Raw genomic sequence first — 15,601 nt, 5'->3', positions numbered from 1 at the left:
TAAATTTACCTTTAGATTTTTAATCCAGAGGCAAAAAAGCTCCCTTCCCCCCAGTGACAGATGAAATAATCGAATCCAACTGAGAACCAAATAACTTATTACCTTGGAAAGAAAGAGATAGTAATCTAGACTTAGATACCATGTCAGCATTCCAATATTTTTTTTTTTTTTTTGATAATTTTTATTGAGGAATATTCAAAGGCATACAATAGTAATAAAAACAGGTTCTTGCATTGCATGTCACATACAGTAAGATTTAGTGTTACAAGAATGAGAAGACAAACACAGAAAATAAACGCAAGTGTAACAATTTACATATCATGCAACCATGAGATACATAGAATGCCAAACATTGAAATGCCTTTTAAATAAAATCCTAGGCCGCTCTTGGACCATCACAAGCATTAAGATAAAAGAAGGCATGTGCAAACAAAAGAGACCACTTGTGGATCTCGTTAGTAAACCTCAGTTTTTTATAATTTTATCTCATACTAATATGAATAGTGTGTAGGTTAAGTAAGGTGCTAAAGGGATAATATTATTACGTGCATATATATATTTGGACAATCTTGCGTAGGTTAAGAAAGAAATAAAGCTGAGTATAATGATAACCTGCAAGATTTTGCTAGAAAGGAGGGTATATAGGGTGTGGTATATGTGAGAAAAACCGCGTATTCAGTCCTCCCACTTAAGGGAGGCATATTAGGTGGAGTGGGGGGGTGGAGGTGATGGGTTACCTATGAGAAGCAGACAAGAGATGTCAGCTTGTCTTCTAAATTTGCCAAACAGATGCACAGGAAATGGGTTGTAATTGGGCTAACTACTATAGGTGGTTGTTTAAACTAGGTGGGTAAAACTTAACATGACTCTAATTAAGGTCTCAAGAGCATGTGGATAACTAGGGGAGAAGTAAATATAGATTAGCTACTCATAATAGTAACGCTGCATTAAGAGTGTTGAAAGTATATAGATCCCAAATAATGGGAATGTTAATGCAGGGCCAGCCTGCAACAGGAGCATACCTGGAGTATTGAATTGATGTTGTACTTCATATTGTGGTTGGGCGTGATTTTGATATGTATGCTAATTAATATATTAATGAGATAACAAACAAGAAATAGGGGATAACATTATTCCACGCCGAGATTGGTATCTATCTAGGACGAGGGGAGGAACAGAACTTACTGTAGGCAGGCTCAAACCTATTAGGTATTATTATTAGTAGCTAGTTATCTAAGGGGATCTTGCCCTTGAAAATAAGTGAACAGGGAAGCGTCTCCTCACCCCAAAGAATTACACACTGGGACTGAAGAGATATTTGGATTTACAGAAAAGTATAAAATGCAGTTGCTATAAGGGGATGATTCCTATAGGGAGAACAAACGCTAAAGCAGCTGAATAAAACATTAGTATGCTTCTGCTGCCTAGGCACGGGCCCTATGCCCAGCAACAGGCACACACCTTATTTAAACTGTCACCCACATCTTAATGAGTATAAGATCTACTATAGGCGGAGATGTCAACAATGGGAACACATCATAACAATAAAGGGATGGATCCGGTAAACATAATGGAACATTTATATTCCTGGACATATTAATTATGAAAACAATACAAACAGTTGTGCATATAAACAGGTGTCCATCACTTAGAACAACACCAAGCATTGAATTTGAAAAAAGGAATCCCAGTAAAGGCAAAAAAAAAACTCCAAGAGTAAACACATAGTTGCAGCATGTGGAGCTGTAGAGCCCCAAATTATTAGATAACGACAGAAACACTAGGCACTTTATACAAATATCTTTTAGCACAATTGCGGGCAGATTGTAATGATCAAGACAACTGCATCATTTGAGTCTATTGACTAGCATAAGGTAGTCGTTAAATCAAGGACGTGGTTCCTGGGTATAGATAAGTAAAGTCTGGTCTGGTAACTGTAATTACGGTAATAGTGTCCTTCAAATTTGATATATCATGGGCCATTTGAAAATCTGTAATAAGTAACCGAATATATGAGCAATATAGAGATAAAATCCATTTGCTGTGAGATATATACAGGTGCAGCTAGGAAATAACTGGTTATCAGGTGAAGTTCTTTAGGGGCGCTACATGGTATCTACATTAATAGCCCCTTAGTCAGATGGTGGCCATGAACCGTAGGATACACTGTGCTAGTTAATATGGGCTGTCAAAGGAGCAAGGTGTCATACCATGCAGCACATATGGACAAGCAGCAGCAGCTGAGAGATAGGAGATTGCCCAGTTAGTTATCTATCAATCTAGACCTTAAATATATAATTAGAGAGGTCACCGTGGTCTTGCCGTGAACAGTCTGTACATTGACAATAAGTGCGGTGCCTAGCAACACAAAAACAGGGTCTCCATATATATATATTATTATAGGCAAACATGGAAATTGCAATAACGGAAAGCAGATTAAGTAGCTGCATAAGAGCATTAAACTTTGGTATAACATTAATAGGTCCATCTTGTAGTGGTGATATAGGTTGGTCGCAAGAAACCACATTATTTCCCCATCACATTGTAATGGAATTTATTAAAGGAGACTCTTAGCCCACTCCTAGTCTTTCATGCAAAGCCAAAGTCCCCGCCAGTGTCCTCAATTCAAAACAGGGATCATGGATAGAGTAATGTACATTTTGGGCTGATTTCTTATCCATCTGGCTAATTTGCCACTTATTAAACATACCTCCAAAGGCCACACCAGAGGTTAGATGATACCAAGCTAGGAGGTCTCGATCCGCCGGAGCCGATGAGCCCCCAACAACACATATAGCGCCCAGAGGTGTACATTGTGCAACTTTCGACAGCCCGCCTCCATCTTCTTGCTCGTTTGATTGTACCACCGCTATCACGCTCTCCACTCCCAGAGTGTCCTGTAGATGATAGCGAGTGGGAGAGGTATGCCGGGGCACCAGAGCATCCTCCCCCTTGGGTATCTCATTAACAGCGGGAGTGCGATGAAGACAGACACTGGGCGCTGTTTCTGACTGCCGTGGCGCAGACATCCTAAAGTCCGCAAGCACCTCGTGACAGCTATTCAAAAAACAGTGGATCTCTTCCATAATGCGCTCCGCGGTGTCCATGTTGAAGTTTGGCAGCAGTCGTCAGGTTTAGGAGTAACACAGTCGCCGTTAGTAAGCCTCTGTCGTCCCTGTAGACACTGTGCAGGCCCTAAGATGGCGGCTCCCCAAGCCGCTTGCAAACAGTTTACTTCCGATATATGCGTAGTTTCAGCAAAGCAGTGTTATTAGTTTTGGGAATAGGTGCCAAGGTCAGTCATGTCAGTAAATTTGCATAGTTGGACCGATTTAGGAGCTTGCAGGGTCACTAAATTCTTAAATTATTTGTGTAGTATCAGGAGCTCCTGAAATGTGCGACCTATCAGCTTCCTAGTTGGCTCCGCCCCCCCAGCATTCCAATATTTAAGCCACAAAGCTCTTCTAGCTAAAATAGCTAAAGACAGATTTAACATCAATTTTGACTATATCAAAAATGGCATCACAAATAAAATGATTAGCATGTTGAAACAAGCGAACAATGCTAGACAAATCAGGATCCGTTTCCTGTTGCGCTAAACTTTCCAACCAAAAAGTTGATGCAGCTGCAACATCAGCCATAGAAATGGCAGGCCTGAGGAGATGACCAGAATATAAATAAGCTTTCCATAGATAAGATTCAAGTTTCTTATCTAAAGGGTCTTTAAAAGAAGTACTATCTTCCATAGGAATAGTAGTACGTTTAGCAAGAGTAGAAATAGCCCCATCAACTTTGGGAATCTTTTCCCAAAACTCCAATCTAACTGCTGGTAAACGATACGATTTTTTTAAACCTTGAAGAAGGAATAAAAGAAGTACCAGGCCTATTCTATTTCTTAGAAATCATATCAGAAATAGCATCAGGACCTCGAAAAACATAATTTATGTAAGAACTTACCTGATAAATTAATTTCTTTCATATTAGCAAGAGTCCATGAGCTAGTGACGTATGGGATATACATTCCTACCAGGAAGGGCAAAGTTTCCCAAACCTTAAAATGCCTATAAATACACCCCTCACCACACCCACAATTCAGTTTAACAAATAGCCAAGAAGTGGGGTGATAAGAAAGGAGCAAAAGCATCAAAAATAAGGAATTGGAATAATTGTGCTTTATACAAAAAAAAATCACAACCACCACAAAAAGAAATGAATTTATCAGGTAAGTTCTTACATAAATTATGTTTTCTTTCATGTAATTAGCAAGAGTCCATGAGCTAGTGACGTATGGGATAGCAGATACCCAAGATGTGGAACTTCCACGCAAGAGTCACTAGAGAGGGAGGGATAAAATAAAGCCAGCCAATTCCGCTGAAAAAATAATCCACAACCCAAATCAAAAGTTTTAATCTTATAATGAAAAAAACAGAAAAATGAAGCAATTGCAACATCATTCAAAAAAATCACAGGTCCAAGAAAAGAACCTGAAAATAAATAATTTTCCTTAAATAAGATACATTCATCTAAAGGAAAATAAATACTATTTTGCTATAGAAACAATAGCATAATTAGCAGGAGTAGAGATAGCCCCATTAAATTGGAGAACCCTCAAAATTGAAATTAACTGCCGGCAAAGAATATAGTTTAAAACCTTTGAAGAAGGAATAAAAGAAAATTCTCAGCCTATTCCATTCCCTAGTATGAGGAACTGGAAAAAACCTCTGAAAACACAGAAGAATAAATAAGCAGAAATAAAATGTTAGCTAGTCTTGAAAAATAACTAGTTACCTTTAATATCCAAAATAATCAACACCTTTTCAACAAAGAACAAATGTACTTTAATTAAAAAATAAAAAAGTAGATTTGTTAGTGTCAATATCTGATGAAGAAAATTCTGAATGAGAAAAAACATCATCAGAGAAGGATAAATCAGTATGTTGTTGGTCATTTGAAACTTCAATAATTAAAAAAGAAGTTTGAAAAAGACCTAAAAATTTTATTAGAAGGCACGATGTCAGACAAAGCCTTTAAAATAGAATCAGAAAAATATTCTTATAAATCTTCTAAGTATTTCTTGTACATAAGATGTAAAAAGAATAGCAATATATAAAGCATAAATACTAATGGATTCTGCATGTAAGTTTATCGTGATAACTTATTACAAACTAAAGCTAAAGATAAACATTCATAACATTTAAAATAAATGAACTTAGCTTTGGTAGGACTGAACTCAGTCAACAGGAATCCCTTAGAACGTTTTGAAACAGGAACAGTGAAATCTTGCAATATGTAATAGAAAAAAACAATATTTAAAGCAAAATTATCAAATTCCTTAAATGACAGTTTCAGGAATGGGTAAAGAATGCAAAATAATAAGCTTCTAGAAACCAGAAGCAATAAAAAAGTGAGGTTTAAATAATGTGAGGAAAAAAAAAAAAAGGTGGAACAAAAAATACGCCCACATTTTTTGGCGCCAAATATGACGCCCACATTATTGGCGCTAAATACAACGCCCATATTTTTGGCGCCAAGTATGACGCCACATCCTCTGACGCCAGAACCGACGGCCACATTTTTTGGCGCAAAAAAATGTCTGAATACACATGCGTCAAAAATGACGTTAACAGAATACAACTTCCGGCGTCAATTACGGCGCCGGAAATGATGACATTTTTGCGCCAAGAATGACGCAATAAAAAGAAACATTTCTGCCCCCGCGAGCCTAACAGCACACAGGGAAAAATGATCAATTGAAAATTTTCAAGGTAAAGAAAAATAAATTGAATTAAAATGCATTATCCCAAATAATGAAACTGACAGTCTGAATTTTAAAGGAATACTGATTATCCTGAATCATGGCAAATATAAGTTTAAAGACATATATTTAGAACTTTACATATAAAGTGCCCAACCATAGCTTAGAGTGTCATAAAAAATAAGACTTACTTACCCTAAGACACTCATCTACATATAGTAGACAGCCAAACCAGTACTGAAACGAGAATCAGTAGAGGTAATGGTATATAAGAGTATATCATCGATCTGAAAAGGGAGGTAAGAGATGAATCTCTACGACCGATAACAGAGAACCTATGAAATAGATCCCGTAGAAGGAGACCATTGACTTCAAATAGGCAATACTCTCTTCACATCCCTCTGACATTCACTGCACTCTGAGAGGGAAACCGGGCTCCAGCCTGCTGCGAAGCGCATATCAACGTAGAATCTAGCACAAACTTACTTCACCACCTCCATGGGAGGCAAAGTTTGTAAAACTGAATTGTGGGTGTGGTGAGGGGTGTATTTATAGGCATTTTAAGGTTTGGGAAACTTTGCCCCTCCTGGTAGGAATGTATATCCCATACGTCACTAGCTCATGGACTCTTGCTAATTACATGAAAGAAAACCTCTGCAGTAACCACAGGGGTTTATAAACAGAATATAAACGTTTACTAGTTTTAATATCAAGAGCACTAGTTTCCTCAATATCCAATGGAATCAACACTTCTTTTAACAACGAATATACTCCATTTAAAATAAATAAGTAGATTTGTCAGTGTCAATATCTGAGGAAGGATCTTCTGAATCATCAGAGGAGGATAATTCAGTATGTTGTCGGTCATTTGAAATTTCATCAATTTTATGAAAAGTTTTAAAAGACCTTTTACGTTAGAAGGCGGGATGGCAGACAAAGCCTTCTGAATCGCATCAGCAATAAAATCTTTTAAATTTACAGGTATATCTTGTACATTAGATGTTGAAGGAACAACAGGCATAGTACTATTACTGATGGACAATTCTCTGCATGTAAAAGCTTATCATGACAACTATTACATACCACAGCTGGAGATATAGCCTCCACAAGTTTACAACAAATGCACTTAGCTTTGGTAGAACTGTTATCAGGCAGCAGGGTTCCAACAGTGGTTTCTGAGACAGGATCAGATTGAGACATCATGCAAATGTAAGAGAAAAAACAACATAAAGCAAAATTATCAATTTCCTTTTATGGCAGTTTCAGGAATGGGAAAAAATGCAAACAGCATAGCCCTCTAACATAGAAAAAGGCAAGAGGCACATAAGAATGGGGTTTTAAATAATGAAATTATTTGGCGCCAAGTATGATGCACAATGTAACGGACAATTTTTTGGCGCTAACAACATCCGGAAATGACACACTCGCATCATTGACAATGCAACCTTGAGCAAGGAACTCGGCTTCAACTAAGACGCCGGAAATTATGAATCTGCGTCATCAGACGCAACTTTGCGGCAAAAATATTTTCACACCAAAAATGACGCAATAAACATCGGCATTTTGCGCCCTCGCGAGCCTAATCTTGCCAGTGAAATTTAATGAGAAAATAGTCAAAACAGAAAAAAAGACTATACCCCAGGTAAGAAAAAATATTTTCCTAAATATGCTTTTTCCCAAATACGAAACTGAGAGTCTGCAAAAGGAAATACATAAACCTGACTCATGGCAAATAACTTTATAAAAATACATAAAGTGCCAAACCATAGCTGAGAGTGTCTTAAGTAATGAAAACATACTTATCAAAAGACAGCCATCCACATATAGCATATAACCGTTTCAGTACTGGTTTGGCTATCAGTAGAGGTAATGGAATAGGAGAGTATATCGTTGATCTGAAAAGGGAGGTAGGAGATGAATCTCTACGACTGATAACAGAGAACCTATGAAATAGATCTCCCGTGAGGAAAACCATTGCATTCAATAGATGATACTCCCTTCACATCCCTCTGACATTCGCTGTACTCTGAGAGGAATCGGGCTTCAAAATGCTGAGAAGCGCATATCAACGTAGAAATCTTAGCACAAACTTACTTCACCACCTCCATAGGCGGCAACGTTTGTAAAACTGAATTGTGGGTGTGGTGAGGGGTGTATTTATAGGCATTTTGAGGTTTGGGAAACTTTACCCCTCCTGATAGGATTGTATATCCCATAGGTCACTAGCTCATGGACTCTTGCCAATTACATGAAAGAAATCAGTGAGACTAGCCTGTGTAAAATACTTATTACACTAATTCATGAGAATGAGTAATCTTCAGACATACCCTGGGAACTCCCCTGTTCACCCTTGGGAACTTCGCTGACCCTCCAACTTTCTGAAGCTGACTTTGTAATTTATCAAAGATAAAATATGGGCTTGTCTCTCCTTCACATGCAGAAATGCAGAGAATGCCCCTTAGATAAGTATAGCAAAATGTGCCTGTATAGAATCTTGTGAGATCTTGCAGTGCTAGAGGATCATTTTAGATAATCTCGTCTGAGTGGAGTGGTTTATGGAAGGCATCTCATCTCTCTTGGACTTCGTATAGCATTTAGTGAGTTGCAATGATGTGGACATTTTTTTTTTTTTTTTAATAAACTTCTGTAATCTCATTTTGTCATATAATTGTCATAAAAGTATGTTTAATAAAGTGCCATGCATCACAAAACTTCTCCTAGACATATAAAGTAGATGGCACCACAGGGGTGATGTAAATGGTTCTGTTCTCTTGCTAGGACATGCAGCTTCACAAAAGGGGTTACAGGGTTTAGGAATCTGATCTAAGGTCTTCTGCTTCTCACTGGCATAATGGGAACTGTAGGAACATGTAATGGGGATGCAGAACCATTCATCTGGTCAACCGGCCCCAATACTTCTAATTCTTAAGACTGCTGCTCCTTAACTCGCCCGGTTGCTCCGAGGCTGCAGACCTCAATCCGCCAGATCGTGTACGATTGGGTTGATGGACACCCCCTGCTAGCGGGGCTGCATTGCACAAGCAGTTCTCTAGAAGAAAAAAAAAAAAACCTTAAAAAAAAAAAAATGGAGAAAAAAAAAAGGGGGGGACCTCTGAAGAGATCTGGGATGTTTCTACATACTCGAAAAACGGTAAGAGTTTGTACCACGTGTGTGTGTAATGGGAGTTCCATCCAATACTTAATTATGCAGTTTTATACTCAAACTAATTGCATATTTTTAAATAAAGCAACCTAAATCCTGTTCTTCCTTTTTAAATTCTCATGATAATGACAATGCTCCAATTTAATATATTTATAAACAATTTGTTTAATTTCTGAACTGAAATAAAGCCTGCACTGTTAGACTAACAACTTGAATAATTATGATGGTTAAAATGTGTTTTGGATACTGAAATTGTATCTGGATGTAGTTTCAACTCCTTGCCTCACAGTGCAGTAAATTACATGAAAATTAGTAGCAGTTTCACCCTCCCAAAAGTAGTGGTGGCTGACCCCATTGTAAGGTACCATACAACCTGCAGCTTACATGTTCACCCATCACTTTTAGCAAATAATACTCATTTTACTTATAATAAATAAGCTAGTACTCCGATAGACATGTTCAAAATGTCAAATTTTGTTCATTGGTTTATAAACAAAGAAATAAATCCCCCTCTCTTTTTAGTGTTCTGTTTGTTCCAACCCTGAATATGGCCCAATAGAATATATTTTGAGTTGCACTTCAGTTCTAATGTCTGGTGTCAGAAGTAACCCAATGCCAGAAATGGAGGGTAACTGTTCTACATTTGCAAAAGTAATAACGAAATACAGAATTTTGCAGGTCTAATAAGCAGAATAATTTTTTCCCTGATGAAGTGCTGTAATGGGCAGGAAACGCGTCGGATGTATGCTATGGTGGTTATGTACTGTTTTGTTACTATGTGCAATAAACTTTAAACTTTTTAAACCTCTCCTGAAGTCTGCATTCCTAGTCATTTCTTAATTTGTGTAATAAGCAGAATGGACTGTGACCAATGTAGAAAAAAGAAGGCTGAAACACTTAAAAGTGCATTGACATTTTTTAGAGCAAACAATAGCCTTTGTATCTCATTCATTTTTGAAAAAAGTGTCCCACATAGGGATCAACACAAAGATGATAAACACAAAAACCACACGTATAATGCAAAGCAAAATTATTTTATTTCAAGGACAAATCTTCCTTCTAATATTGAAGGGGTTGTCTCCTGTGGAATTGTTCAATACAAAGTCCCTGTCTAAAGTTCAAGTGCTCTTGTACATTCTTTTGAACAATAGAAAAAACGCAATGACCTACAAGGTATGAAACTACTTGCGCCTTTAAAATGCGCATAATGTAAATTACAATTGCTTTGTTCAGGATAGAAAAACAATTCAAGTAGTAAAATAATGGGCTTTTTTTCCTTTAAGGTCACTAATACATTTGATCAAAAAGTCTTAAGCTACAGAAAAAAATAAAACCTTTGTAGATGTTCTCAAGTTTTGTAACCACCCACTACAAAAAGGAGAGCAGTTATTTTGGTATTTTGGACCAGATTCCAACTAGATTCTATTTATACGATTAACATCTTTGCCGTAATAGAGTTTTCCAACACATTTGGTTGTCGTGTGCACCAAAGATGTTAAGCTTTTAATAAAACTTATAACCACGCAGATGAGTTTATAGAATGCCCTTCTGAAAATTTATTTCAAAATAGAGAGATGTTTTTTTTAGAACTGTAAAAGCCATAAAAATGCAAAAAAATAGGTTAGATTTTTTTTTATTATTATAAATGTTTTCTTTATTCCCCTGAAACTCCTACAATGTTTCACTATTAGCAAAGTATGTGAGATGTTTACCAAGCTACATAAGTTGTGTAAACGTACTTAGTCCAACACAATTTCAAGAAGGAAGGCTGTTAATATTTAAATAGACCTTTCTTCTATTTTGCTTGAAGTGTGTGGCATAATGCCAGTCTGAACTCGCCCTTTCAGAGCTAGTTTTAGCAGAACACATACAAGAACATATACACCAACATAGCTTGGCAAACAAGGTTTCCCTCTGTAAACATTACAAGGTGTAGAACTAACCCCATCAATGCTACACAATGCATTGCAGCCTATCTTGCTTCCATTGGGGTTTTTGCAGAGCTATCTCCAACCATATTATAGTCCATTTAAAGAAACTAAACAGGTGACAATATTCCACTTGTCAGCTCCCCTGATACAGCTTCTAAACGAATGCCGAAGGCACTCAGAGACAGATGGAGATATACCGCTACCATTCACTGTCAGGACAAAGCACTTTAATAAAGCTTTGTGACTCAGTTATTTTCTATTTGCTCAAGATCCAAATCATCACAGTTTATTGGAAACAAATTCCCTTCTGTGCTCTCCGCATCGCTGATGTCCTCTTCGCTTTCACTCAATGTAGCCTCTCTCTTGTAATCTCTTGAGTTGGGAACGTGGCAGGATTCATTATGCCTTCCATCCTCGAGGGACTCCTTCATTGGACTAGGTCCAGGAGTAATATTCATAATCATGTCACTTGAATCACAGGGAGATGACACAATAGTCTTCATGTGTGAATCTTCATCCTCCTCATAATCAAGGGAACAAAGGCTTTTCGAATTTTTTAAAGTCTGTAATGAAAAAAACAAAACAAAAAAACATTAGCTTAGGAACTAAAAATATTTATAACACTATAGTTTATTAGTCATGACTGGATATACACAACACTTGCGTAAGTTTGCAAGACGTTATAAACAATACAGTTATCTCAAAACACTTTCCAGAAATATGCATCAGCTGAAATAAACCAATAGTCCATATAATGATGAACCCATCCTACACAAAAGTAAATGTCAGTTTAAGTAAATTAATTACCAGTTCAGGGACTTTATACTGAGTAAGTCATCTATTTAGAAAAAAATTTACATGAGGAAAAAAAAAAAAAAAAAAAAAAAAAAACATCTGCTTGTGGAAGTATCCACAAACTCTTGACTTTTCCCAATGAAGAATTCTGATAGTCTACGCAAACTGTCACTCCAGTCAACTATTGTAAATTCAGTTTTAGTTAAATAAAAACTGTTCAGAAAATTGTTTGCCATTAACTTTTTGATCTATTTGCAGATTTGCTGAAGTCGAGCGACAGAGAATATTATGTGAACAGTACAAGAAAGCGCATAGGAATGGTGCAACTTTACATTTAAAACCCAATCATTCCAATAAGGCAGGTCTTTGTTTCCAACATTCTGCAGCTATGACAAGTTGATGAACAATTATTGATAAAGGCACAATGTAGATCATTTTACAAAGTGCAAGGTACACATTGAAGTGCCTTAAGCATTCCTAGTTACTGTGACAATGGGCCAGCAATTATAGTACCACACCTTTGGAGCACAATCGCACAATGCAGTTTTAATGTGTACTTGATCAATGATACTCTTTCAGAAAGGACATTCTCCAGCACAAAACAAGTGAACATAGGTCAAAAACATTGCTTACAGCACAACCAGAGAAGTATTAGCTCCAAAACCACTTAAAAGGGCCTTTAAAATATTTTTTAGAAGCTGCGTGAAACAAACCTTATATCGGAGAGAAATTTAGAGAAAATTCCTTGTTTTCTCAAAACAAAAAAAAACTTTTTTTTAAAAAATGATTTTCTTATCATCCAGACCAGGACATAAGCTTACCAGTCCCAATACTGTACGTTTATCTGATGTATGAAAGTGTATTAAGTGTATAGAGAAAGTGCTCAAGGACTATAATCACCCTCTCTCTCTTTGTCCACCTCCTCTCGTCTATCAATTTTACTGCAGATTTTGTTGGTGCGTTACAAATAAATATGGATTAGAAGAAAAAAAAAAGGTTTATCAAATACACAAATTATTAGTTAAATGTCTCATATTGGTATTTTAAAAGGATATGAAACAACATTTTTCTTTCATGATTCAGACAGAGCATGCCATTTTTAAACTTTCTAATTTACTTATATTATGAATTTTTCTTCACTTTCTTGGTATCTTTTGTTGAAAATCAGGGACTTCTGCTTAGGAGCCGCCCCCTTTCTGGAGCACTATATGGCAGCAGTTTTGCAAGAATGTTATCCATGTGCAAGAGCACTATATGGCAGCACTGTTTCCTGCCGTGTAGTGCTTCAGGTGCCTACCTAAGTGTCTCTTCAACACAGAATATCGTGTGAATAAAGCTAAATTTGACATTAGAAGTAAAATTGGAAACTGTTATTTTTTAAATGGTAAGCTCCTTCTGAATTACAAAATATATATATTTGTATGCTTATTTGTATAGGACATTTATATTCTGCTCTAAACTACTTACTACCTGTGAATTACTGTGCACACATATTGCTGGTTTTGTTCTACAATAAGACCTACACCTTAAAGTGAGGGTAAATCCAAGCGCGTATTACATACGCTAGGATTTACCATTACTAAAAATAAATAGGAGTTTCTCTCATCGTTATATAAAATACAGCCTTACACTCACCCTAGCTGTTAAAGCAAATGGCAAACAGCGCCTCTAGCCATCTCTCTTCTCCAATGAGGAAACATTTAGAACTCTAGCAGTGCTAGACGCACGGCTATTGGTCTAGAGGTGGAAACATCACCTCATTGAAGAAAGCGCTGTGCTTGCGATATGCTTTGCTAACAGCTAGGGTGAGTGTAAGGATGTATTTTCCAAAACGATGAGAGAAACTCATTTATTTTTAGAGACGGTAAATCTTAGCGTTTGTTATACATCTGGTTTTACCATCACTTTAACTACCACGTATCCTCAATGCTATTGCAAACACATGGTAGAGCCATGAGTGGTGCAAATGGTAGCTTATGAGGGAAACGCAAAATCTGAAAAGTGCCTTCACAACGGTTTATGGGAACTGTGTGTTCCCTGTAAATGTATATGCTTATATGTACACATATTAACCCAAATATATATATATATATATATATATATATATATATATATATATATATATATATATATATATAATTACAATCTGCTGCCTATAGCTGCACGACTTATCCCCTTCACTAGTTCTCATGCCGTGTAACAGCATGAGAACGAGGCTCCCATTGGATCCTATGGAAGCATACACTCGTGAGCGCAAAATTGACTGACTATCTATAGAATTCCCTGGATAGAAAACCAGTTCAGGTTACTCTAGAATATTTATGACAACGATAGATATGCTTTCCCTGAGTCTCCAGTGCCCCTTGAAGGACTGTGACAGTAATAAACACTACACAAACAAAGTAGTAAAAAAAAAAAAAAGTTATATTACTTTTAAAATGATGAATAATACATATTGCATTGATTTCTATTTAATTATAAAAAAACAGTGCTTAGTGTTTGTTTTTATTTACAACAATCCCTTTAAAAATGCATATATATTTATTAGTCAGGAGAAGACCTTACTAGTTTACTCAATGTTAAATACTGGAAAAGGCCTAATTCCCTTGTCTGGGACTACCGGAAATGCGTGCACATCTTACTCAACTGTGATGAGGTTGTTAAATATCTCTAGGCTAGGAAAGTATATAAAAAAAATCTCCTAAAAGTCATCAGTCGGTTCGCACAGTTACAAATGACTTAGGCAAGAACCAGTTACCACAACAAAAGTAATATCATTTGTAATACACAGAAATATAAAATAAGTTTCATTTTCTAAAATAAAAACATTTTCTCAGTAGCTTTTTTGCTCGGTTTTCTTACAATGATTCCTTAAGGACCATTTGTATTTACCAAATACATTTGTATTCAACTTGGGTGTTTTTTGGCTTCCTTATCTACAGTTTCAATACATAGTGTTGCATGTTTCAATTTGTTAAGCAGGCTGAATTAGATTGTTGGTTTTTATTGTGGTCTTGTTTTCCTTTAGTGCAAATTAGCAAAAATGTGAAAAACTGAGAATCAAGCCTTATAATGGAATTGTCGCACACCTACAGGAGGCAAATTGTTGAAAAAAGTTGCAAGTAAAACATGGAAGCTAACTGGACACATTAATGATATTGAATTAGAAAAAAAATCATTGGAAAAGCTGCACAAAACAATTTAAAAAAGGGACAGACTACACCAAAATTGTTATTGTTTAAAAATAAAGATAATCCCTTTGTTAGTCATGCAAAATTGGGGAATGGGTAATAGTTATATTAATACAATTTTTACCTCTGTGATTACCTTATGTATGTATGTATGTATGTATGTATTGGGTACTTGTAAAGCGCGACTAATCACCCTTAAGGGTCTCAAGGCGCTGCTCATTTTATCGACCTCGGAAGGATGAAAGGCTGAGTGGACCTCGCCGGGGATCGAACCTGCAACCCATGGGTTGCTACAGAGTTCAGCCATAGTGCCTTAGAATGCTGAGCTTTCTGTTTGGCTTTGAGCTATCTGCCTCTGCAGACTGCCCGTTTATCTCAGTTCTTTTGACAAACTTGCATTTTAGCCAATCAGTGCTAACTCCTAAGTAACTCCACAGACGTGAGCACAATGCAATATATATATATATATATATATATATAAAAAAATCACACATGAACTAAAGCCCTCTAGTTGTGAAAAAAATTCAAAATGCATTCAGCTAAGAAATTAGCATATGAGCCTACCTAGGTTTAGCTTTCAACTAAGAAAATAAAGAGAATAAAGCAAAATGGATGATAAAAGTAAATTGGAAAATTGTTTAAAATTACATGCCCTATCTGAATCATTAACGTTTATTTTTGACTAGACTGTCCCTTAAATTGTTAAACAAAAAAACAACAAAAAACAAACAAAAAAAAAATACAGGAACATAAACCGTTTTAGATT

The 15,601-nt window shown here is 36.4% G+C and overlaps 1 protein-coding gene across 2 annotated transcripts in view; it reads right to left on the bottom strand.

Annotated features, from left to right (window-relative positions):
- Positions 1-9,936: 9,936 nt before the first annotated feature.
- FAM53A (family with sequence similarity 53 member A) overlaps positions 9,937-15,601 on the bottom strand; it is an 84,054-nt gene continuing 78,389 nt past the window's right edge. For both annotated transcript variants that reach the window (XM_053704236.1, XM_053704237.1), the window contains exon 5: positions 9,937-11,412. In XM_053704236.1, coding sequence (XP_053560211.1) covers positions 11,095-11,412 — 318 coding nt within the window. In that variant the 3' untranslated portion in view covers positions 9,937-11,094. The remainder of the gene's footprint in view (positions 11,413-15,601) is intronic.

The sequence above is a fragment of the Bombina bombina genome, chromosome 2 (assembly GCF_027579735.1).
Source record: "Bombina bombina isolate aBomBom1 chromosome 2, aBomBom1.pri, whole genome shotgun sequence".
NCBI classification, from domain to species: domain Eukaryota; kingdom Metazoa; phylum Chordata; class Amphibia; order Anura; family Bombinatoridae; genus Bombina; species Bombina bombina.
This window is presented reverse-complemented; position numbering and strand designations above follow the sequence as displayed.